The sequence below is a fragment of the Lytechinus variegatus genome, chromosome 16, assembly GCF_018143015.1.
Source record: "Lytechinus variegatus isolate NC3 chromosome 16, Lvar_3.0, whole genome shotgun sequence".
Taxonomy (NCBI): domain Eukaryota; kingdom Metazoa; phylum Echinodermata; class Echinoidea; order Temnopleuroida; family Toxopneustidae; genus Lytechinus; species Lytechinus variegatus.
The window spans coordinates 11,495,143-11,522,687 of record NC_054755.1 but is presented as its reverse complement, the minus strand read 5'-3'; the positions used below and the strand labels follow the sequence as shown (position 1 = coordinate 11,522,687).

Sequence of the window (27,545 nt, the reverse complement as noted above, 5' to 3'; positions counted from 1 at the left end):
TATTGCCCATATATTTTGAAATTTGTTTTAGGCTTAGGTTTAAAAATTATGAAGGGTTATTCACAAACTGAGAAATAATAACATTACATGTAATTTATGATCTATTATTTACTTGTGTACAGTACTTTTAATTAAATCATCATCATCTTCATCATCACCACCACCAACACCACCATCATCAGCAGCAGCATCACCATCATCATCACATCATCATCGTCATCATCACCACCACTGCCACCTCCATCATCATCTCCACCACCACCACCACCACCATCATCATCATTGTTGTCATCATCATAATAATAATAATCATCATCATCACCAACACCACCATCAGCAGCAGCAGCATCACCATCATCATCATCATCATCGCCATAATCACCATCACCATCATCACCATCACTGTCATCGTCGATCTTCCTCATCATCCTCAATCATCATTTTCATTTCATTAGCATCATTTTTAATTAAAATTGTAATAGATGACAAATTGACAATGATTCTGGTGGTGACTCACAATTGCTATTCATTCAATGGAATGAACTGACAAAGAAATATAATTTTTCTTAAACATACAATCAATGTGACATCAAATTCTGCAGTCTGAATGGAGGGGGGGGGCATGTACATGTTGCTCGATGTACGTGTATTGGCATGAGAATTGAAACCCTTTCAGGATGTAAACTGATATCTGAGAAGATGTGAAAGCCTTGGAATGTGAAACAAACAGATTTTCTTCCAAATTGATTTTAATATGATTCAATATACTCGATGTACATTTTTAGTATGCATACATGTACATTGTACATTTACATTCTCAAAATATATATTTTTTCCTGGTTGCGTTACAAAACTGCTGTACAGGCTAGATATAAAAATAAGTGTACCTTTTAATGTTTAAAAGCATATGTTTGATAAAAGGGTTTCGTACCCCCTTCTTAGGAAAAAAAAAAAATTTTTTTTGTATAAAGATATTGGTACAGATTATTTATTATTTTGATATTCATTCTGAAATATACAGCACTTTAACATTTTTGAACAAACACATACATGTATGTACAGTATATATAGTAAATTGCAGAATGTATATGTTGCACATACATGTAGGAGAAAAAATAAAAAAAGGAAGGCTAATTAGATTGTTAGGCATTCAAAATGTTTCTATATTCATTTCTAAGTTTCGAGTGCACTAATTGCTGAAATGAGTTGTGTATAAATTTAACATAGATCTAGACCTACACTGTACTTTGCATGTAAAAATGTATAATGGTTTCCTTTTACCATTGATTTATCAGAAGGAACTGAATTATTTATAGAAGGTGCAGTCAATTCTGTGAATTTGGGTCTGGTTTGATATGTACAAATAACAAAAAAATAGCGCTCTAGCGAGCGACTACTACATGTAGCTACATGTACATGTAGTAGCTTGCTTGCATTTGAAATTGAGCAAATAGTTTGCTTGTGTGAAAATGCTGAAACTATGCATTAACTCATGTATTGAAAAACAAATCTTTCCAAATATGTGATCCATGTTAACCTTTGCACTTAATGTGCCAAATATTAAAATCTATCAATCATCCACATTATGTATCAGGCACATTATGTACCAGGCACTGTATATTTGAGAATTACAGTATATCCTTTACCAAGGAAAATTCCTTTATCCTACCTAGTCTGCTGTGCAAACCCTTCACTCGAGTTAATGGTCTGAATGTGCAGCCTACTCGTGCTTTGTGTACTGAAAGCCCTCTCACATGTGCTAGTCTTTGCCTGGAGACGCACTTGCTGATCAAAGTTTCAATCAGGGTCTGTGCCTGCAGACTAGATCCTACCTAGGTTGAGTGCAGCACTGTGTGGATGGACACTTTGAGTAGCATTTGAACCCTCATCCCTCTGGTTCAAAAACAAGACTTGGAACCTCTAATTTACCTCCACATCTCTAAGATGGTATAGTCCTGAACACAATTAGAAAATGATGATTAAAAACACACACACACAAAACAACAATGAAAATAGTTGCTCCATTATTTCATTGAGTCACAAAATTATATTAAACAAATATGTTTTTTTTTTTTAATTTTTAATTCAACACATGTGGAATTAAACATGAAAAATAATACCTACAATGCAGTACCTACAGGTATATCAAATGGTTTTTATTACAATAGTCTCTGTGGGTAGTTTCACATTAACATTAATATGGTGTGACTTCATTCATTCTGTTGAGAAAAAGACAATCAATTTCTTATTATGTGGCTCTTTCACTTTGATGTAAAAACTGTAAGGACAAATTGAATGAGAAAGGGAGGAAAGAATATACATGTAAATGAGAATACATACAGATATGTTTTATGATAGAGTCTGTGGTATAGGGCGTTGCAAGAAACTATAATATGATCAATTGCAAGTCTATTTTCTGTCCTTAAATCAATCGCATGTCTGGCAATTAATTGCAATTTATGATTGATTTCTAATCTGCTCCTTGAAACAGGGAGTGTGTAATCTGATTTTGCTACAGCTAAAATTGATCAACCAATTGTAACAGTCACTTGTAAGATAATATTTACAATTTGTGTTATTGATTGGAAATATTCTGTTGCAACACCCCTCAAGTCGCAGTACAAACTCACCATTTAAGATTTTGCGAAATTGTGAGATACCGTATCGTGCAAGTATTGGTTGATGTATAGTTTCTATTGTCCCCTAATGTAATTGACTTCTATACGATGCACATTTGTGAAACCAGTGTTTAACTACATGTAAGGTATGATTGATTAGTTACATGTATGAGCCTTCTCGGTTTTTTTTTGTTTGATAGTATAATCAAGTTTTTAATTGTGTTATTAAATCATGTGCTCTGTATTTTAATTTATATGACCTGCTTGTGATTTATCTATATCATGTTTCATAACATAAATATTAATGTTTCGTTTTTCTTTTTATTCATTTTTCAGGTCACCCAATAGGCCAATTTTATGGACACAGGAGGTAAGAGAAATTGGAAATGCTAGAAAAAAAATTGGAAATTCATTTTAGACTTTTCTTTTGTCCTGTATAAACGAATACACTATCAATTTTACAATTAATCTCACTGTATTATATATGGCAAAATGCATGCACAAAAAGTTATAATCATTAATAATTACTGATTGCATCTACAAGGCCATGTAATAATGAACAAAGGCTTGCGGGTGGTCTGATGTACATGTACCCATTGGGGACGAGTGGGGGGGGGGGGTGGCGGTTGGAATCGTCACTTTCATGTGGAATACAAATATTTTGTACAAAGTGGTTACATAAACAATGCTATTAGGACCAACAACAGAAGTTGGAAGGGGCACAACTGATTTCCAAAGATTCAAGATGGACAATTCAGGGGGGAGGGGTGGGGATCAACAACTTGTCAATGAGCAAATAGCAAGAAAGTTGAGGTCTGTCTTATGCTATGATCACAAAAACCTTAATGAACACCTTACAAATGATTTCATACCATTTATTGAAATGTGTAAGAATTGTTTATACAGTGATCGTAAAGGTATTTGTGACCAAAGCATGAGCTAATAAACTCCATAATAGATGCATGTATTTCCAAATATATTGGAATATATGTTGAAAGATCATTATGCTATTAAAAACAGGAAATAAATTATCACATTAAAAAAAGACACAATTCTCATTGGTTGCAATTGAGTCAAATTAACAAAAGACACATGGAATACTGACCTGAATATTGGTCACTGCCAATTATGCAATTGTTTGCAAACTTTCGAGTCTCAGGACCATGGTTTTTATTTATATTTTTATTTTGTTTCAGGTAACGGAGAGGGGCTGAACTGCTCCAATGCTAGGCCGGTAAAGCTGGTGGTCGTAGGAGACGGTGCCGTCGGAAAGACATGTATGCTTTGGTCCTACACAAGAAATGCATTCCCTAAAGAATATGTTCCTACAGTGTAAGTGAAGTTAGGGGCTTGCTTAAAGGACAAGTCCACCTCAACAAAATGCCGATATGAATGAAAAAAGAAAAATCCGAGCGTAACACTGAAAATTTCATTAAAATTGGATGTAAAATAGGAAAGTTATAATATTTTAAAGTTTCGCTTAATTTCACTAAACAGTTATATGCACGTCCTGGTCGGTATGCAAATGAGGAGATTGATGACATCATCCACTCACTATTTCTTTTGTATTTTATTATATGAAATGTTCTAATTTTCTCACCATTGTCAAGTGAAATAGTGATTAATTCCTCCCTAAACATGTGGAATTAGCATTGTTTAATACTATATGGTTCAGTCAATTTGGTCCTTATTGTCAAATCTGTAAAAACTGAAATATTTTAGAATTAAAACAATAAAAAACAAAAGAAGTAGTGAGTGATGGACATAATCGACCGACTCATTTGCATTACACTGAATTGTGCATATCACTGTTTTTTGAAAAATAAGCAAAACTTAAAAATGCCATAACTTTCTTATTTCACATCCAATTTTGATGAAATTTTCAGCATTATGCTAGTTTAATTTTTCTCTATTTATTCAAATCAACATTTTTCTGAGGTGGACTTGACCTTTAAGAAGGCAGTAGCCGCACCTGGGTCCCATGACACAAAACTTAACAATCATCTTGGAACATTTTTCTACGATTGCTTGCATTGACTACAATTGACAATTGTGAAATCAAGCATACAATTTATCACTAAACCTTTGTGTTACAGAACCCAGGAGTTTTAAGGGGGGGGGGGGGGGGGTTGAAGGCAAAAGAAAAGATTGGGGCAAGGGTGCATTACTCTACAATTTTTTTTCTAGATTTTTTAAATTTTTGAGGGGGGTATGGTTGCTAAGGGACAGTGAATTGAACCGGGTGATGAGAAAGAGTAGGAGGGAAATAGAGGGAGAGACTACACCACACCTAAGGAGCATTTTCTTAAAACAAATAGTGGTTTTCACTGACGAGTTTGCTCTGAGCCAATCAGATGCAAGGAATTTGTTAGGTTTGTTTCAGGAAACTCTCCCCATTTTGTGCTTGTATGCCTTGGTTCTACAAAAGAAACTACCCGGGGGTAGGGAGGGGGGGGGGGGGCGGGTGCACACACACGTGTATTGCAACATCCATTCCATGAAATTACAAGAACATTTTGGGGGAATTTCTCATGTGGAAATATCGATACACCTGACATTCCATAAAGTACAGCTTGGCAATTTCATGTCATGACAACAAAATGAAAGAAAAAGAAACATGTTTATAGTGGTTATATTTGTATATTGCCTGCTTGTAATAATGCATATTCCATGAAATGGCAAGTACCTTTTGGGGAATTTCTGATGTTGAGAATATCGATACACCCGACATTCCATAAAGTACAGCTTGGCAATTTCATGTCATGACAACAAAATGAAAGAAAAAGAAACATGTTTATAGTGGTTATATTTGTAGATTGCCTGCTTGTAACAACACCTATTCCATGAAATGACAAGTACCTTTTGGGAATTTCTGATGTTGAGACATTATTATACATGTACCTGATTTATACCACTGGCACTGTTTGAGAATATCATGTCATGGCAACAAATTGAACAAAAAGAAAGGAAAGAGAAAGAAACATGATAGGGGTAATATTTGTAGATTGCCGGCATGGAGTGTGTATGGAGAGAGATTTATTTCATAGATAAGATGTTGAGATTGATTCTGGTTTCATTTTCTGATCGCACTTAGGAGGTGTTTCCTAATGAAAACAGGAATCAGGTTTGCTTTCTATTCCATTCAAAGGAACATGAGAATTGGGAGGCGCAATATACGTGTATAGAAAGAAAGAGAGAATAAGACACAGAGACACAATTAGAATGAATATTGAAATAGGGGGAGAGGCAGAGACAGAGAGAGAGAAGGACAGAGAAAGAGACAGACAGAGAGAGGGAGATGTTTTCATGTTAGCAATCTTGCAAATTGGTCTGAGGCAATTGGTCATGATGATGCAGTGCAATTTCTGCGGTACATTCAAGATGAATCTTAGGAGTCAATAGTATACAAATAATGCACAACACCCGGGGCAATAGTAAGAATTAATGCACAGGATACCTGTGGAACGGTTCTTACACGCCTGACGCAAAGACAAGGGTGTTTGGACAGTTTCATAGGTAATAAATATTTTTAATATTTCTGATGGCCCAAGCAACATGTGTATAGATTGTGATGTGGATTTTTTTCATTTTTATAAACCAGCCTCATCTCAAAACCATGCTAAATCAATGGATTCTACTTGTCATGTACCAGCCATTTTCCTGATATAAAAAATATATGATAGATTTCAGTCAATCATTTGATTAGGATCCATATCACCATTTTGTAAACCTACCTTTTTCTTTCTTGTTCATCAGGTTTGATAACTTTTCACAGCTAATGAAAGTCGGCGATCAGAACGTGAATCTAGGATTGTGGGATACGGCGGGGCAAGAAGACTACGACAGACTTAGACCACTCTCATATCCTCAGGTATGAATATAGCAATAACATCAATAAAGTTTTTTTTTCATAAAGCTGTTCTTAAGTTTAAGCGAATTTACAAATAACTGGTGATCCTTTCTTAGGTGCTAAATCAACACCAATGAAAATTTGGTGTGTATCATTAACCACAAGAAAGGATCACCATCAACAGCTTTATGAAACACCCACTAGGTGGATGTTTCATAAAGCTGCTCGTAAGTTAAGAGCGACTTTAGGAATGACCAGTGATTCTTTTTTTTTGTGGTAAATGGTTTTACCATTACATGTTCGTTGGTGATTATTTTGCACGGAAGAAAGGTTCACCAGTCGTTTTTAAAGTTGCTCTTAACTTACGAACAGCTTTGTGAAATATCCACCAGGTAATGTCTATGAGTAATAAGACATCAATATCAGTTTCATGCTACAGCCAAAATAGCATTATTGACTCAGACCAACCAAAGGTATGACATTAAAGCGACCTTTCATTGACAAATCATGGGGGATATTGAATCAATACGAAATTTGCAAAAGGTCGATTGACTTGCATAATCCGTCCGTCATGAGAGCCCGTTGGACGAATGCAATAAAAGTTCGGACAGTGCAAATTTGACCAAACTTGTAATTGTTATTTTCTTCGGGTTGTCGCAGTTCTCGTTTCCAGCAATCCCAATTTCTAGATTCTTAGCAGATCTCTTGATTGCTAAACCAAAATAGATAACCTCTGTGAAGTTACATGTTTCAAAGCGAAAACATGCAGTTTACTTCTGGTTGGTTAGTCCACTAACTATTGCTCTCCTGTATACCTCCCAGACATGCCGGCATCTATTACATAATACCCCCAGGCATGCAGCCAAGTGAAAGGCCTGAATCCCTTCTCTGTTCTGAGATTAGCCTTGATTTCCCCATGATTTGTCAATGAAAGGTGGCTTTGATACAAATGACAAACCGTCAGGGTCCCGTAACACGTAACTACTGAGCAAAATGCGCATGCAAGGATGGTCTTGATATGCTATTTTATTTAGCTATTAATCGTTAACCTTTGCGTTACGGGGCCAGGGTGGTTTGGAGTTGTTTTCGTTGGCGTGACTGTGGTAGTGTTAGAGTTCAAAGTTCTAAGCTAGTGGTCAAATTTTTTTACAAATATGAATCTACTTTGGAATTGGCATTCTCTGAAGCGTTAACGCAATTACTATGCCATACATCCTGCAGTCACACCTATGAACCCGACTCCAGGTCGACAGATGCTATTATGTTGTTATTAATGGCAAACTGTCGGTCGGTGTGGAGTCAGGTTCGCTGATGTGACTTGGGCATTAGGTTCAATTTCCCTGAACATTATTTCTCCACAGTTTCTTCTTTTTTAAACCAATTTCTAGTATGGTATTGCCGAATGTAAGATGCAAATAAATAAGGGGTGGAATATTAAAAGGTCTTTGATGCTCATCTTTTTTTCCCCATTTTATATGACTATATTCATTTTGATAATTCATATATGAAATTAAATATTGGTTGGGAATTTTTGTGTTTTTTGTGTTTTCAATTTTTAGTTTAGTGTTTAGTTCATCTTCTTTTAAAGTGTTGTTGATAAAAATTGTACAAATATTTTATTCCTTGCAATACTGAATTAATCATTTGAGGGGAAGACAAGTTCTGTCAAAGATGGATGGAAAGTTTGCCTACAATATAGCCTTAATTAGGGTATTAACTGAGGTTATTAATCATTGAAGCGAATTCTTCAACCTCTATCAGCTCAAAGAAATCTTTGCTTCAAATGTCATGGTCGGATGCTGGTGTGAAAAAACACTCTCTGATAGATAATTGATGAGCATGACTTCAAGTGTCATTCATCAATATGGTTTGTAAGTAGAATTAGTCGATAGGATGTGAGATCTTGGTGGGTTTTTTGTTGTTGGTTGATTGAACATTGCATTTCTGCATAATGCAGTGTGAAACAGAGGTTATAGCAGAAAAGCTCTGGTTTGTATTTCTAAAGCACCCCAATAGGAAGTCAAATTTTGGGAGAGAGTCATGAAAAGATATTTCACTGGTTTTCACTGACTAATTCACTCTCAGCCAATCACATACATGTACAAGATTTGCATTAGCTTATACAAAAATCACTGGCTTTTTTTTATGAAATACTATTTGGCCTTTAGTCAGTCCATACTCCTTAAAAATCTCAATTCCTTATCCTCCTTCTGCTGTCACAGGATATGAGGATTGTCAAGTGAAACTGTTTATGATTGAAATACTTCAAAGTACCTTTGAATTTTGTTTTAGCGATAGATCATTGGGCAGATTCTTAATTGCTTCTTGGATTTAAATGCCTGTTTCTGCATTATATACGGTATATATACTTACCACAACCTGTCTTTGTTCCCTTTTTAACATTTCTTTCCCAAATACAGACAGATATATTCTTAGTATGTTACAATGTAGTTGGTGTTGCATCACAAGCAAACGTAGCAACTAAATGGATACCTGAATTACAGCATCATGCACCCGGTATACCTTTCATTTTAGTCGGTAAGTTCAATATTTTTAGTTGTTATTTTGCATTCTCATCACAATACGTTTTTTTTCTCTTACTCTTCAAGAAAATACTAACCAAAAAATGTTCAATGGAAACTCTTGCTGTTGTAAAAATGAATATACTAATTGAGTTCTCAGGTTTGCTTCTACTGTCACTCTTGCAGTTTTTCTTTATCCAAATTATTGTTTTTTTTCATTCATTTTGACCAAGTTAAATTGATATTTTTTTCTTCTTCAATATATGAAAATGAAGAAAAAAATCATTAGCTGTTGCCAATTTGAATGCAGATATACAACTGTAATATGTAGATTTGTTTGGGTTTTTCTAAATTCATTTTTACTATTTTTAATCCATATTTGATTTATTTGCAATATACAAAAATGATTGAAAATCATAAATAACTGTTGCCAATTTCAGGTGCAAAAGAAATAAATCTTGGGTTAGGTGATTTGATAGAGTAAAAAGGTCCATTGCAGAGAATTGCTCTTCAGATGCCCTTTTATTCCAAATTTTACAAAAGACAGCTGAATCGTTCTGACCAAACACTTTTATACATATGATTATTAACAGCAAAACAGAATTAATTTCTTATAATTTTTGTGATTCTAAAATCTTAAAGCACTGGGACTTGGTATGTCTAAAAACAAATTGGATGTATTAAAAAACTATTTGCAGATTCTTTCCCAACCACATACATGTTTTAGATGGGGTAGGAACTTTTATAAAGCTAGTGAGAACTGGTTTAATATGATGGGGTGTTAGTTGAGTCAACAAATAATAAATAATTATTGACACAATTCATGAGATAAGCTACATCTTCTGAGAGATCTTTCTCTAGCAAAGCAGAAGTGTGTGTATTTGAGATTTTGTCAGTCGTGTATCAATCAGATATGATTATTTGCATCTGGGACCGACCTTTAAACGTCACCATCTGAAAGACGTGACCAGGGCTCGAACCTCTGCATCAATTTGTAGCTTCCCCACAGCTTGGATTACAGGCGCACGCCACAACGCCCAATTTATAGAAGTAATGCCCACAAGAGGGCGCTAGACCTGATCTCTGAACAAGAGGACTCCACTTGATGATGAGGTGATCTCAATAAAAGTAACTGTCCAATATAAAGCAAAAGCAGAATTTCTCGTAACACATGACCACAAGAGGGTGCTAGACTCCTGTCCTCTACACAGTGAAATTGTGGCAACCAGGATGAATCTTACAAGCAAAAGGAAGTCATCAGAGAATAATGCCTGCAAGAAGGCACTAGATTTCTGACTTGATTAAAATACCTTTTGGAATGAGGTTCATATTATTGCAAAGGTTGGATAGTTGTTTACTAAGATCACATTACTATATGATCAGCATTAATCATAAAGTGCTTTATATAATCTCTCTTCCAGGTACCAAAACTGATTTGAGGGACGATCCTAACCATATCATTGCCCCAGCAGACAAGGGCAAGCTACCCTTCAGGAAAGAACACGGAGTGAGGGAAGCAAAGAAATTAGGAGCAGTAGCCTACATGGAATGCTCAGCGTTAACACAGAAAGGCCTTAAAGATGTAAGTAGTAAAAGATAAAAATTACCGTAATCAAGCAAAGAAATTAGGAGCAGTAGCCTACATGGAATGCTCAGCGTTAACATAGAAAGGCCTAAAAGATGTAAGTAGTAAAAGATCAAAATTACCGTAATCAAGCAAAGAAATTAGGAGCAGTAGCCTACATGGAATGCTCAGCGTTAACACAGAAAGGCCTTAAAGATATAAGTGATATGATCCTGGCTATATGACATAAGAGATGAAATTATGCTAATTGAATAATTATGCAAAGAAACTTGATGCAATAGCCTACATGGAATGCTCAGCATTAACACAGAAAGGCCTTAAAGATGTAAGAATTAGTGCCCTGTTTTCTAAAACCCAATATCAGTAACCAAAGTTAGTCAGAGCTCCGTAGCTTATAAGATAAATCCTCTCTGGGTTAGGCATTTTGATACACTCAACATCAAATGCTGTGACTTTAGGAGATTTAATTGACATTTTCAGGACTCTGACTCTCATGAAGGAAATATTATTCCAGAGAAAATAAGGGACAAGGTACATGTATATGCAGTGTAGGTCTAATTTAAGTTCAAAATTTCTTAGGGTTTTATTGGGATGTGACAAGATTTAAGATCACTCTCATCTTAATTGATGTCCATAACAATTAAAATGTGTTGACAATTTACATTTTTTAGTAGGTGAACAGTTCCACATTAAACTTAAATCAATTTTCATTTTCAATGATTATGTAATGACATGCCAATGTCTTGGAACATTCATTAATTTTCCTTTTTTTTTCTTTATCTCTTCCAGGTCTTTGAAAAGGCTGTTATGACAGTGCTGAACCCTCCTAAGCCAAGGACGGGCAAGAAACCGCTGTGTCGTATTATTTGAGTCCAGTAACATGCCCTCTAGTGGCATTCTTATGTACAGTCCATATCTTTTCCTTCGTTCCATCATCTATGACAGCTGTGGTCCACTTCCGTTTCACGTCTTCTGTATCTAATCTCTCTGCTGCAAGCCGATGGTGCGTACACGGAGCGAGAAAAGAAAGGAAACTTTGTGCGGTGGACTTGTATGCAGAAGAAAGAAGGGCTTTGTATGGACTTTGTAAAAATATCTTATCTTCCATTAAAATGGGAGATGGATACTTTTGAAGGCCTCTTCTTTCTTCTTCATGTTCAGAATAATTAGCTGTATTTATAGCATCTTGGGTGTGTTGACTAATATGCTCCATCTCTATGGCAAGGAGATGGGGGCAAATCCTGCACCATGACCTTTAAACTAATAAAGGGGAGCATGAGCTTCCTTGTGGAACACCAGATATTGCACAATGTGTTATTAATCTTAATTTTATTCTGGGGAAATACCATAGGAGGCGAGATTAATTGAAATGTCTTTGTTGGAGTCTCTCTGATTGATCTTTTGTTTACAGGGGAGAGTCCATAAGAACAAATGCCTTTGAGGTGATGCAGATTCATACCAGATGTATTTAGGCTAAAACTTGTTTATACATGTAGCAACTGTTATGTATTCCAATGAGTAGCAGTAGTGTTAAACTGACAACGGTCCATACATCATCAAGTTGAGAGTTCTATCGCCAACCAGGGCCCAGTAAAAAAAAAGTTGGGATTGATTGCAAATTCCATTCAATAATTCTGATTGGTTTGTATCGGTCCATACATCATCACGTCAGGGTTCTATTTCTAACCAGGACCCAGTCACACAAAAGTTGTCATTGATTTTGCAAATTCCATCCAATAATTCTGATTGGTTGATAGTGGTTATCATGAAGTCTAGATTGACCTCTGTCATATTTATGATTGATGGAAGAACTTTGGTGTAACATGGCCCATTTATATGGCCCACTGATATCAGAATGATGATTGTTGGAATGGTTGGTATGCTGGTGTATGGGCACAATGTACAACCTCAAACTTCAAATTCTCACCTAAAGGCCTGGTCGCACCGCCAAAACTTTGCTGGAGCGGTGAAAAAATATTCATCACCGCTCGTCACCGTTCACCACCGTTTAACAGAAGCTGGCCCCCGTTAAGGCAACGCCGTATATGCTCGGCCACCGCTGATGGTCCCTCCTACCGCTTCGAAAGTCGAGCAGTAAAAAGCAGGTGATTTTCATTTTGTGCGCGGTGACGAGCGTCGTCAAAATTCGGCCTCCTCTCCCTACTGTTCAAGAAACGCTTCAACAAAGTTCGGGCAGTGTGACCAGGCCTCACACAGTAATTTAAGATAAATATGTCACTCCTGCCAATACTGTAATAACATTATTGTATATGTGTACAGTGATTTTCCAACAAAATTTTGCATATATGGGGATAGGACTGTTCATTGTGTGAAATGGTCTATTCTTTTCTACTTCGCTATGCATTTATACAGGATGAAAATACTCTTTTGCTCATATAACAGGTTATTGATCATCAAAACCTCTCCAATATTCCTGATTTTTCAACACCATGGTTTTCACAAGTCAAAAAAGATAATTTTTAAATTAACTTATAAATATCTATATATATATAAATATATATATCTGTTGTAAAGAAAAAGTGATATGCATGATTTTTTTTCCACCTTTAAATGTTAAATGGTCACTATAATATCATTTGTCATTGAGGAAATACTGGTATTAGTTAATCATGTGATATCCATCTGTATTAATCCTGAACTCTTGATTTTATATTCATTGTATATATATATCTATACTTACAGTATCCCTCTTGTCTCGTATCTTATTTTCGAATTATTTTCTAGTTATTTCTCACTTTCGTGTTCCGACAACTTGTGTATTGATATTTTGAAAGCAGTTGGTTGAAAACGAGGGACAAATCACAAAATTTTGCATGCCATTTGTATCTTTGAAATTGTCCAGGAAAGGCTGCTCTATATTAAATCCAAAATCCACCTCAACTGGAAAAAAAAATTGATGGAGAAAAAAAAAACATGGGTATCTGAAACTTTCAATGTAATTGGATGTTAATCTAAAAAGTTACGTTATTTTAAAGTTTTTTTTGCATGATTAGTATGCACATTCATATTAAGTTCATGCCCTTCAAATTCAAATTAAATGGATTGATTGAGGGGGGGGGGGGGGGTGGAATGAGGCATGAAATGAATCCCATTACAAACAGAATTGATATATTTTTTAGCGTAATCCAATCTTAGGATGGGAGGGGGATGTAGTACAAAGAAGAAATGGAATAATAATTGAAAAGTTATGCTGATGTGCCTGTTGGTTTAGATTGAAAATTATGGTGGATGTGTTTCCACTCGAATGTTGATACGAGATGTGTCTGTGGTTAATTGTTTCAAGTATTTTCCTGTACTTTGTTTCAGTGTGAATTGTGAATTTGATATGCATTCTTCAATGAAAATAGTATTAATTTGTAATTATATTCTTGGAATGTCCAAAGAATTGAGTCCATTTCCTATAATACTTCATTTGAATTTCGTTGTGCAGGCACAGGAATAGTGATATGATTTTTGTATCGTCTTGTTTTGTACTGGCACGTAAAGAAATGTCAGATTTCCAATGGATTTATAAATTTCGATGTTATGGATTTTATGTCATCAAGGTTATAGTTATGTCTGGAACCCACTTTTTGGGTGTTCATAACTTCATATCATTGCTTGGGCATTGAAACCTTATATCAGTATCTCAAAATGTAAAATATTTTAAAGGACAGTGCAGAAAAAGCTTGATCTTAGAGGTAAACATACAGTAAAGCGACAACCTTCTTTTGCCAAGAACAAGTTCTTCACAGGAATTAGGAAACTGTTTTTAGACAATATGATGTTGCCAACATTGCCATGAAGAAGCTTATTCCGAGCTACCTTGAATTCTTTCAAAGTTTGAGATACATGCCCAGCGATGATGTGTGTAACTGCAAGGCCACACATGCTGTAATATAGTGATGTTATGTAAAGATAACAGGATAGATATTAGAGTTATTTTATATTAAATAGTTACTTATTTTATAATTATTCCGATGGCAGGTAAAACAAAAGTTACGGTAATCATTTTGGTTGTTGACATGATTTGTATGCTTAATCCACATAATGATAAATTTAATAAATCATAGAAATAGTCTTAAGATCAAGCGCTGAAATTTATGTTATGTGGCCCATAAATGTGTCATTGAATTTGCTTCAACCAAGAGTATGGCAAACAATGCAGTCATAAATTAAAAATTATTGCAGTAGAACTCTTTGTTAGAAGAAGAAAAAGGATGGAAAAGATATAAGACCTTTCTTTTCCACAAATTTTGACCAATCTTTGAGCTTTGTTCTCCAACTCTTTGTAAGCTTGACATCAAAATACATTTCCATTAATTTTCTTACATGCTGAAAAAAGTAAGATCAATTTTCAGTGCTTCAGACATTTTGTTTTCAGATAATATCAAGAGATAAGAGACCAAATAATCAGCGAACAATGCGTGTTGGAAACAATTTGTACAAAAACTCATTTTTTTGAATCTGTACTCATTTTTACTCAGAGATTACAGGAAATATACATGTAGGAAATATACAATGAGCATGAAAAGAAATGTCAATTGCTCATCTGTTTCTTATGCTGTATGTCATTGTATGTCCAGATTAATCTCGATCCATTTTTTATTTTGAAGTTGAAATCTCAAACTCTACTTGCTCGTCTGTGTGTGTCCCTTTCATATCAGAGGTATCAAACACGAAAGTGAATAACTGAGCTTCATAGTGTTGTAAATGAAATGTCATGAATCTATAAATCAATAGCCTATGCAGAAAAAAAATAATGGAAAATTATGGCTTCTTTTTTCCAGGATGCACTCAGTAGTGCTTTTTGTGTTATGGAGTTATCTCTTTGTTTTGTAAGTTTCTACCTGAAAAAAATTCTCTTCATTTTGGAAGTAACTACCTGAAAATTTCCATTAGTTCGCACCATAGAATCCATTCCTTTTTTTCTCTTTTTTTCTTAAGAAGACGTAGCTTTCTTTTTGTTCTCCAATTTACAGTTTCCTCTTTTCTGTTGCTTATTAGGAGGCAAACGTTTTGTATATTTTTAGTTCTTTTATAATAATTTGCTAAATTGTGTTTCTTTTCTATAAAAATCACGCCTGTTCTTCCATATATTTCTTTTTGTTTACGTAGTATCTAAATTTCTTTAGGAGATAAGTTATGCCAGTCATGTGTTTAATAAAATGATAGATGAGTTTTATTGTTAAAAGTCATTGGTATGAATGATATTTAACAAGAATGGTGGGACTGGATACACCAAGGTAGTAGCGCCAGGTATAAACAAATGTGACATTTCATAAATCTGACTCATTTGGTTTGAATATTTGGAAAATATGTATGCTGGATCCCGCTGCAGAAGTTACATTTAAATGCACCTGAAAAATCTATAAATTTTGGTTCAAGATCAAGATACTCTGATTTTTTTGAGTCGCGTCTGATTGCAACTCTGTCCGCAACAGGCTCTAGATATCACAAATCTGACAGTAGTGAAACGTGCTGGAATCTGTCTATTCTCTCATTATCTTGATTAATTAAGTAGCAATTTACATTGTATCTGCTGTAATCTGCACTGTGTATATTTAGTGAATATTTTGTAAAGTTTACATTCTTTAAATTATTAGGTTTTTAACGTGTTCTTCTGCAAAGCTACGACATGGGGTCTGTGTTTTGCGATCAATTCATTTCCTGCGGAAGCTGGAGATCCCTGCACGAACCTGTAGGAACGACAGAATTCAGTAGATGATAGGTCATTGAAATTGAAAGGTGATGATGGCCTCTTTAAAGCCATTTTAGTTCCTGAAACCAAAGAGCTTTTGTCAGATGTCAGGTTACCGAACTGGCTGATTAATGTACTCCTGTGTTTGAAAGTCCTTTCTAGAAAAATGCCTCTATTGCAGGTTATGGTGCTGCCAGACACCCAAGTTTTTTCTTCTGTTTGAACATATTGGATGATATTATGATAGCCTTGCTTTTGTTGAAGGCCTGGTCCCACTGGCCGATGGACACAAAACGTATTCATAATGGATACAGCGGACAAGCAAAATTTAGGGGTGGCTCTATCCATTTTCATCCGCTCCAGACAATGGACAAAATGGGCGAACAATGAAATAACAGTGTGCGGATGCTCGATAGATATAGAGCGTATGAAACACGTATGCAAAAAGTCCACAATGGATACATCCTATCTGCATCCGTAAGTGCAGTGGGACCAAGCCTTAAGTCTAGCTTAACTTTGACCACACTTTTATGGAATGCCAGTTCTCAACCTGTTTACCAAGAAAAAATGATTCTGATCCTGCTTTCAAATAGTTGTCAAAAGATTTAATTGAGTTGTGAAATAGAAAGAATAGGAAAAATGTGAATTTTAATGAATTTTAATTGATTTATTATAATTGCCATGAATATGCAAGGAATATTATGAAGCTCGGCATTTCATAGAAATGTGGATTGAAATTCTAGCTTAGATAATGGTTGAACCTAGGTTTTAATTATCAGAATAGCACCCAGCGATTGATGATTTCTGTTTGGTTTGAGTGAAAGATGAAGAGAAGGAAACCTCACCCATAAATTGCCCCTGGGTCTGCGACTACACCGTCTATTTTTTGTTTGGTTTCGTCCCACACGGTCTAACCCTAATTCATCTAAACCAGTCTTGACTCTTTGGCCCGCATTCACAAAGGTGGATTCTGCAAAATCTGGGTTGGTGCTGTTCCATGAAACTTGAGATCAACAACAAGTGCAAAATTTCACTGACCAATTCGCAACCAGCCAATGAAATGTCATGCTTTCAGTAGCTTGTAACAGTTTTTATGTTGCTGTTACACAAGTTTTATGAAACTGGACCCATGGTATGTGGAACCTGTCTTAAAAGGAGATCTGTAAAATCAATGCAGATACTTCTATGGAAGGCCAGAGATGTCACAATTCATCTAGAAATAGAACTTGTTACCCCTCTTTTAAAAGGAAAAAAAAATGATGCATGAATATTGTATATTCATTATTTGTCAAGAGGGTGTATGATGCTTAAACATAGGCATTCTTTCATTATACCATGTACAGATACTCTTGCATTAGTCAGCCTTTTCACAAGTCCGATATTTGCCTAGGTCAAAGCAATATTCTTTTCAGGCCAGATTATGAAAAGCAAGTGTTATATATGTCTAAGCCAAATTCTCTAGTCAAACAGATATTTTCAGTTGTAGATATGACTATTAAATGCACAGCAACCTGTATGTAAATGAATTATATCATTGTTGGCTTTCCAAAGAAGTTGTATATCTTGGTCCGACATGTTACAAAAACACAAATGTTTCATCCCTGACCGTTACATGTGTGTTTCTGGCTTTGCTCATCATAGCGAATTCAGTCAAAAAAGCTTGTGTGGTAATCTTGGAATTAAGGATTCTAAAATGCTACTAGTATTACTAATACGTTTCCGAATCGACCAAATACTCTCCTTGAATGATATAACAACGTGATGAAATGATTTGTAAAGTGTGTATAATGTGTATTGTATTGTAATCTATTCTTGTATATAATACAGAGTTAAAGACTGGGGAAATGTAGTCATACGATATGCACTAAACTGAATATTGGTGCTTTGTGTGACATTCTCGTTCTTTTTTGTATGCCTCCAACCGTTTTATGAAGAAAAACAAAATCAGATTAAAATTGTAAGGTGATGGGCACGTTATAGTTATGATTATTATTTTTGGCAGTGGAGGAATTATATGTAGCAAGAAAAGTGTGGCTGATGTTTTAATTATGTATGTTGATAATTGATGATGAATATGTTAATAAAATGCCTGGTCTTTAATGCAGGAATTCAATTATGAAAATCATACTTAGTGGGAGTGGTATCTCTGTCATGTTTGTGTGATTTTCTTGTTTGAATATTTGATGGAGAGGAAAGGGGGGGGGGGGGGGGGGCGGGGGCCAAGGGAGAGAGAGAGGGGGGGGAGGGAGGCATATTCTTCAGGTAATAATTGACCTATTTTATGAACAGGTGTCATGCATTTCTTTTAAACAGGTTCTACAGAACTAAATCTTGACTGGCATATCAAGGTGTACGCTAAGGGGGAGGGGGATATAGAACAAAAAGATAGAGGTTGAAGAAGAAGGCCTAACAAGCCCCCTCTTCCCCCCATCCGTCCACTGGAGGACACAGGGGGGGGGGGAGTGGGAATAACGTGACTTTTGTGAGCCTCCCTCTATGTCAGGCTTTAAGAAAAGTAGCTGCTCTCTCACGAGCGGCCAAACTAGACTAGACTTATGAATATGCTGTTGTAGGTCTTTCATACTTTCTGATTTGCATATGAACAGGAAACTATAGCAACCAATTTCGTCTTTCCCAGAACTTGAAAATGTCTGTCTAGTATGACAGATTGACCTCGCTGCCAAGTGGGCGGATCACCTTTGAAGGAAGATTATTTTTTGCTGACTTTGACTGTGATAGAGTACCAGGTTCTCTAACTATGAAGAGCGCCATCTCAAACTTGATGGCAGAAAATATTTAGTGCCTTCACCTCCTCTGACTCTAAGGCACCATTTCATCAAATTTTGAACAATTTAAGTTTGGATGGACATACAATCTCCATGGGATAGACTTTAAGGTCCATATTCTGAAGTCGGGTTTAACTTAAACTCAGGTTTAAAGTTGTAGTTTAAGTATGGAAAGCCAAAAGTATCAATTTTTTTATTAAGTTGTATGTTTCTTATGTTTACTGTGCTCTTTCCTGATTAATCGATGGTGAAGACAAAAATCTTTTTATACTTTCCAGACAATTATGAATGATTTGAGAGCCAAATGAGCTGAAGTATGATATCTTTACTGTTAGTGATTTATGTAGCAATTGGCTCTTCATACTTAAACCACAATTTTAAACCTGAGTTTAAGTTAAACCCAACTTCAGAATACGGACCATAATATCTATGGGATAACAAAGATTTTGTCTATATTTATAGCATTATTATATACAAGAGAACTGTTGCTGGGCTGATGCCATGAGTGTCTTTGAATGGTGTGTGCTCTCCTGTAAAATTTACCCCATTGGTATCATTATCATCAACTGGTAGGAAATTTAACAAATATAAAAGTGGATCACAATTCGGCTAACTGATCATAAATTCAAAAAGAGAACCGGAAACATCAACTGATGATATACATGTAGATAGATCAAGATGAATACAAGATACATTAACCAAAAGTTTGTTTTTAGTATTTTATTACATAATGAAAAAATTGGATATAATACATCATATTTTGTACATAAATGACATTTCCAACGTGAACAATGTTTATGTTCTCAGTATTTGTTAAAGAATATTAGTACTCCCTCTTCTACACACAAAAAGACCTGTTGAACAACAGAAGGGTATTGGATCTGCAAGAAATCAAACCTCTTAACACCCTTCTGCCTCTAACAGGTTAAAAAAAAGAAGTTATATACATAACACGAATGAAGCATTCAATAGTAAGATCATAGAGTACGAATCATGTTTTCTACACATGTTCCTGTCTACCATTTTTCATCAAAATTGTGACACGTCCAGCTGCCTGCCAGAAGGACCTAAGAACTAGGGTAGTAATGCATTCTTGTATGTTGGCAGTATATTTTGAGGAACATAAGGGGGTTTGTGAAAGGTAATGATCCTAAAATATGATTTGTACTATTGTAGCAAACCTCACTGTGCATTGGAGCAATAAGGGCGTAATTCTAAATGAAGGTTAATTCATCTTTCTGGTTATATGCACTTGTGATTCTTAATATTTTTCCCAACCACCTTGCAAAAAAATAAACAAATGCATATAACTTAGCACCATGGCATCATAAATTTGACCAATGAAATCTATGACTCGCCGAATGAATGTGCATATCATATCAAGTGATTTGAATCATATATGAAAATAATCCATTTAATAATAGGAAAGTTACATAACTTCTGACTGTCTATGTACTTACCGGTAATGCCTTCTACTTGACATATTCAGAAAACATCTATTTGAAATTACTAGAAGGAGATAGGGACATACAACTACATGTACGCTAACTTTTTCTTGTCCAATTGATCTTAAGAGATGTAAAGAATGAATGAATGCAGGAAAGTGTGGGTATGTGTGTGTGTGGGGAGTAGTTATGATAGTATCTCATTATCATATTCTGAATCTTAAAACAAAAAAAAATTAGATGACACCTGTATCCTATAACACAAAGTGATCATTCCTTCATTAACCTCCAACTATGGAGCGTCGTGGCCCAGTGGATTAGTCTCCAGACTTTGAAACAGAGAGTCGTGGGTTCGAATCCCAGCCATGGCGTAGTTTCTTTCAGCAAGGAATTCATCCACAGTGTGCTGCACTCGACCCGGGTGAGATAAATGGGTACTGGTAGGAAGTAATTCCTCAAAAAGCTGTGTGCACCGGAATAGGTAGCCTAGCTTTGCCAGGGTAATAATAGTAGGGCCCACTGGGAGAACAGTTTTCCGAACTGAAGTGGCTACCCTGTATAAATATACCATTATTATCATTATAATCATAATAGTTCCAAATTGATGAAAAATGGTAGACAAAAAGGGAAACACATGAATACATACTCTATAATTGGTGACATGACATATAATCTTGCGACAATTGCTCCAGGCTTCATTTCTTCTAAGATATAGGATTAGGGTAGCAATAGGGTTTTATGTTAAAAGTTCAGGGATAGGTTAAGGGTAGGGTACAATGTTAAACCCAGGGTTGAAGTTGCTCATTCGATTAGCATGGGGAATTCAGAGCAGAGCAATTGTCGCCGGAGCAAATGTCATGGGACCTTTAATCTCTGACTAAACATAATTATATATAATCCATCAACATATTACCGATTAAGTGTACAAATAGTGTATTGCTATGGGGCTCATACGTATACTACAGAACAGGAGTTCGTATGTCATTCAAATGTTAATCACACTAAAAATAATCTCCACTACAAAGCATAGCACTAACACCAGATTTAACACCGGAAGATAGAGGATATCTACCCATCATGGTGTTAAAAGTGAATTTCTCCTCTTAATCGATGGTTGGTTGAAAGAGCATACATAATATAAATATATTCATATATATATATATATATTCATAATATACACATAGTGTATAGATTTGAAATCGTCAACTCGTCAAGTACGAACGTTAAAAATAGACATCATACTTGACTTGATGCAAGACTACTGTTGACTGGATGTGTGAAAATGTTCATAACAAGACAAAGAAGAAATAGCACTGAGTTACTTTACAATAGGAATATCGGATACAATTCTCTTGCATTCAATATTAGAAAGTTAAAACAAAATGTGAACATAGAAGAACACATTCTGTACCAGGAAATGATTCATAGACTTTATAAGCATACATTTTGCAAGCGCCTGCTTCATTAAAAGTGTGCAAGCACCTACAAAGTAATGACTACTAGAAGTTAAAGCAATATCATTCTCACTTTGATAAGGGATATCGGTTTGTAATAACCGTCATTGTTACTTTTAAAACATCATGTCTCGCTATTAGAAAATTTGTTCCAGATTACTTCTTCAAGATCAAGCAGAAGTCCCTTCAACTGTATCGGTGATTGTTTTTACAGTTATAAATTTTGAAAACGATTCACGACACAACTTTCACAATCAATGTATGTCTGGTTATCTATTGAAAATTAAAACACCATCATAGATTTGAAATGGATCCCTTATGCTAACTCTAGCCTGGATGGAAAACAAAAGATGAAATGAGCCAACGCTTACTTCCATGTTAAAAGATCTAACATGATGGGTCATTATTGTCACAAGAAGAACAGATCAAGTCTCCTTTTGAGATGAGAAATAAGATGCAAAAATATAGTTAAGAAAAATCCCACGAAAAAAAATCATAGCGCTTCTCAGTGCCTCTTATACAATCATGATGCAGTTCTTTTTTTTTAATATCAAAATAACAAGCAAACATATACCCTTCCATATCCTAGCACACATTGATTTATTCAGAAGAAATATAAAGAGCTTTGAAATTCAAGCCAATATGTATTTTCCCTTGACACAGTAAGGTATAATTCCAAAATGTATTTCAAAGTATAACTTTTTTTTTTTTTTTTGGGGGGGATGTATTATCAGTAGTGAACAAAGGCTTTAGAATTCAACCATCTGGTCATATTTCATTATATTCAGTGATTTGTATGTTATATGCCCATGCTAAAACCTAATGTACACTACACAAGTTTTGTGATATTACACAATCATCCTATAATAATAATATTGAACTTTCATATCTCATTTTCTTTTAATAAAACCAAAATTAATCAATGAAAATGACTTTGTGCAAAAATACTGAGATAGCTTTTTAACAAATTCTCATCCAACTATACAAACAAAATTCAAATGATCCATATCAGGGTCTGGTACAAAGACTATAACATCCTGACAGACATTGAGGCAGAAAGTCACCTTTCATAAACACAACTTAACTCTTTTATGGCTTAAACAAAAAACACGATAGAACCAATAAGCATACTCATCAAAACTTAATTTCCATGTACACTACTCGTACAAAAATATAACCAAACAAGTGCAATAAACTCAAAACTGCAATATCACAAGTAAATACAAAAGTGCAGGTATACCAAGTTTGTTGCAATTCAATATAAATATATGAACAAGAGCTATTAAGACTACATTCAAACATTCGACCAGCATTGCAAGAAACGTGCATGAGGTGCCTTGTAATAAATACAATGTTATGAGGCAGGAAATTGCAGAAGGTTCCAATGGAAATTGATCGATTATCGAAGATCTGTAATACCGCAAATAAATAAAGGACGTTTTCCCCCAAAAGATAAAACAAATCCATCTCCCCGCAAAACAGCCTAAATTACTGGGCTAAACATGGTAATAGATATTTGTACAGTGAAAAGTGGTTTGACAAAAAGATAATTATATATTTTTTTGCAAATTGTGCGAGAGGTTAGAGATGAATTAATATAATTGATCTTGCAAAATTAAACCCTCAATACTTGATTATTAGGATTGCGTTTCAGAAAATTACATTAAAATGGTGACTGAAAAGTCATTTAAAAAGTGCAATATATGTAAAGTGTTGTGTTATCTTTTCCCCTCTCATATATGAAGTAATTTGACCACACATTGCTTTCAAGACTTTGTAAGACGTGCTGTCCTTATAGCTTGGTATAATCAATGCAAGAAACTTTCAATCAGTTTTAATTCAATCATAAGTCTAAAATTCACACTCATTTCCTTTGATTAAATGCGAATTTGTAGTTGAGTTGCGTTCGATTGCAACAGAATTTCAACATCCGATTACGGTTGATTTTGGGAATATTCTTGAATTACAATTGAAGGAACATTTTTGACAACATGCCGTTTGGTTGGCTAATGTCTTGAGGTATTTCTCAAAAAACAAACAAATTAAAATCATGCATGGTGTATGCAAGATGTATACTTTTAAACCATGCAAGCAATTGACCTATGAAGTCAAAATCCAAAGCTTAAACCCCATTTGATCACAAAACTACCCATTTTTACAAATTTCGGGGAACAAAAAACATTTGTACCTCTGTACTCTATTAAAAGAAAAACAACACCAATCTACTCCTTGACAACGGAATTCTTCAAAAGCACGGAATAAAAAAAAGAGGTGGCTGCCCCTTTTTTCCTCCAAGCAAAATCAATACGGGAGGTAGATGAAAAAGCAACAAAAAAATACTGTAAAAATGAGAGCAATTTCAGACACTTCAATACCCTGAATAATATGTTCCTCATTGAATCTTTACACCAAATCGACATTCCTCTGCATACTATCTGATAATATGATATCAAGTATCAAAGCGCAGTTGAGTATATGCACATAGTAACTGCGCTATATAAATGGACATATTATTATTATTATTATTATATTATTATATCTGCAATCCAATTCTGGATTTACAAAGTTTTTTAAAAATTGATATTGACAATGAAACACGGTAAACCAAGCTGTTCGAAGTTCTCAATCACTTTTTGAAAACTTATGTGAGAACCTGATGCAACTGCAAGCTAAGCTTTCTAATTTTTCCAGTAGGCATTTGACAGATTCGTAGTTGTGTCATGGGTATCTTGTGATACTGGTTTGGCTTTTACTCAAAACGTCAAACCAAACTGATTGTGGGAAACCAACAATCACTTATCACTCCACATTATGATAATGTCAAACACTTCATTGACTTTTTCAAAAGTCTTAAGCGCTCAATAGCAATGAAGCATAATTACCCTGGCTTTAGCAGAGCAGCTACTAATGTACATGCTCTTCATTTCACAGAATGAATTCCTACAGGTCCCCATTTACCTTTAATACCTGTAGTGGGTCGAGCATGATATAAATGAACTCCTTTCTGAAAAAAAAATGATTTGCTACCTTAATATTTACCATCTGTAATTGACCACGAACAATGTAGAAAATGCAACCAAAACCAAATTTACACAACCGCAAACTTTAAATGAGTGAGTCCAGATACCAGACATTTTCTTTTGTCCTCATTTATCTACTTTTTTCTTCATTTTTACAGAACACTACATACTACATCTCTTACCGATAGCCCTTAAACAAAATTCATATAGAACAAACATTTTTTTTAGACAACTGTAACATTTTAGTATTAGTTTCCCTGAGATAAGTGTACCAATATGGTACGTATAAACCTCACCATATTTACTTTCAGTATTTACATAAACAAAACCAAAGATATCATAAAAATAAGCAGATGACGTAATGTACATTTCAACCAAAACATAAAAGAAATATTGTAGCCTACATTTAGTTGATCTCTTATGGATAGCCATTTTTTTGTAAATTTGAAAGTGATCTATTATGCATATTTTTAGTTTATGCTGGAAATTTTCTGTTATAAAGTGAGTTGCTGAACCATATTCTACCAACTATAGTTTTCATAAAGCACCCCATAATTTGCTTTGCACAGTATGGCTTCATATTTTTGTGTGTTCGGTGTTAAGTGGGTGGAAAAGCCACATAAGCTTTTTATACAGATAATCATATTATAAAGTAACACCTACACCTAACACCAAATAATGGCACCAGAACAATACTGGTAGTCACAATGGAGCACAATCACAACTAAATCTGGTCCAGACAGGTGAGCATACACACCTGAAACTGAAAGTACACCTTACACCAAATGATGACACTAGCACAATATTGACACTGGTGTTGAGTGCAGAATCACAAACCAATCTGGCCATGGCAGGTAGGAAAAACACCAAGAAGTACACCTTGCACCTAATGATGATGCAAGCACAATATCAGCATCAGGTGTTGGTTGCAGAATCTCAAGCAAAACTGGCGGTGACAGGTGAAACCAATATCATAACTGTTTAAATTCATGACATAATTACTAGCATGAGATAATCATCTTACCAAATACGAGTGAAGAAACATTGATTCAATGAAATATTGCATATATGCAAAATCACCTGAAAAAGGTAACACTAAATTTGGGTCAAAAACATCATATCGTTATTTCATTAACTACAATCAAATGCGAAGTGGATAAATTCAAAGACTTCAGTTTCATTTCGTGCCCAATGACTGGACAAAGAAACTCTCTGTTGCATGCTATCACAATTCTTTTCCAACCTGTGAAAAAAGTCCAACAATCTACCAAATTGAAATCAAAATAAAATTATAAACAGGATGAAAATGATTTCATTGTGCGGTGATCATTGATGCCACTGCTTAGAATTACTGGTCCCGGTCACAAAATGATTTGCAATCATCGCAAATTTCCAATGACGATTCTGATTGGTCAATATTGAGTATTTTGAAAAGTATGTGCATAGAACAATGATCTTGATTGGCTATGATCTCTGTGTGACTGATTTGCAAACCTCTGTGCTATGGGGTCCATAACATGACAGAGTTAATGCAAGAATGCGATGACTGGTATTTGCTCTTTCAGAAGCGCAAAGCCTAGCGCAGAACAGTATACAAATAGCGAATAGGCATGAGTGCGATGGTGCGAGATTTCGCATGAGGTGAAAGAAAGTTGCTCTATTCAACGAGGCGTTAGCCGAGTTGAATAGAGCGTTTCTTTCTTTCACCGAATGCGAAATCTCGCACCATTGCACGAATAAGAATATTCGCTATTAGTGTTGTACAACGCCTCGGAATCTACCGAAAATATGAAAAAAAACAAGAGTTTTTCCCTCCAGTAATCTATGAAAAGGGAGCAAAAATATTGAAAGCAAAAAGCAAAATCCCACAAGCCGGGCCCACAAGCGCACATGATCTTGGACAGCATTGCGCATTTAGCCAGCGGGCTGTACGCGCATTGTCACCTTATTCAATGAAATCGCATTGTGACGTCACCTCCTAAAGCCGTGCAATGGTACATTTTGGATGGTACGTCTTGTGTGTGCAACGGTACGAATGTGTGACGTTCAGCCTCCCATTTGATCGCGTACAACTAGCTAAGTAGGCGTTGTACAATATCAAATAATAGCACAATGGATGAAATCTATTAAATATGCTCGATAGATCAACACCAGATTTTCATATCTGGAGCTACAGCACAAAGAAACCTTCAAAAAGTATCTAAAAAAACAACAAATATATCCTCCTTTCTCAAACACCATTGAAACGCTGCATAGGAGTACGTACATATGTCAATATTAGCTGCATAATTCTGTACAAACATCATGAAACTATGATTCGTTCATAGTTCATAATAGTAGTTGATAGGCACCCGTTAGTTCATGTTTTTTTTCGTATTTTTTTTTGTTGTTCTCATTCTGTATAATGAATAGTATGTACACGGTATGTGATACAGAGAAGAGTAGAGGATAAATATAAATACCTGATAAAATAATTTCCTTCTTTACCATAAACACATCGAGCAATGCCCATGGTCTCATGCCTCAAGTTGCACACGTTAACACACCAAAAAGGCAAAAAGTGT

At 35.2% G+C, this 27,545-nt stretch overlaps 1 protein-coding gene across 2 annotated transcripts in view; it reads left to right on the top strand.

Moving 5' to 3' along the window:
* Positions 1 to 18,403, top strand: part of LOC121429816 (ras-related protein Rac1-like) — a 50,274-nt gene extending 31,871 nt beyond the window's left edge. For both annotated transcript variants that reach the window (XM_041627055.1, XM_041627056.1), the window contains exons 3-8: positions 2,955 to 2,988; positions 3,815 to 3,950; positions 6,375 to 6,489; positions 8,889 to 9,006; positions 10,412 to 10,572; positions 11,365 to 18,403. In XM_041627055.1, coding sequence (XP_041482989.1) covers positions 2,976 to 2,988; positions 3,815 to 3,950; positions 6,375 to 6,489; positions 8,889 to 9,006; positions 10,412 to 10,572; positions 11,365 to 11,445 — 624 coding nt within the window. In that variant the 5' untranslated portion in view covers positions 2,955 to 2,975 and the 3' untranslated portion in view covers positions 11,446 to 18,403. The remainder of the gene's footprint in view (positions 1 to 2,954; positions 2,989 to 3,814; positions 3,951 to 6,374; positions 6,490 to 8,888; positions 9,007 to 10,411; positions 10,573 to 11,364) is intronic.
* The last annotated feature ends 9,142 nt before the right edge of the window (positions 18,404 to 27,545 follow it).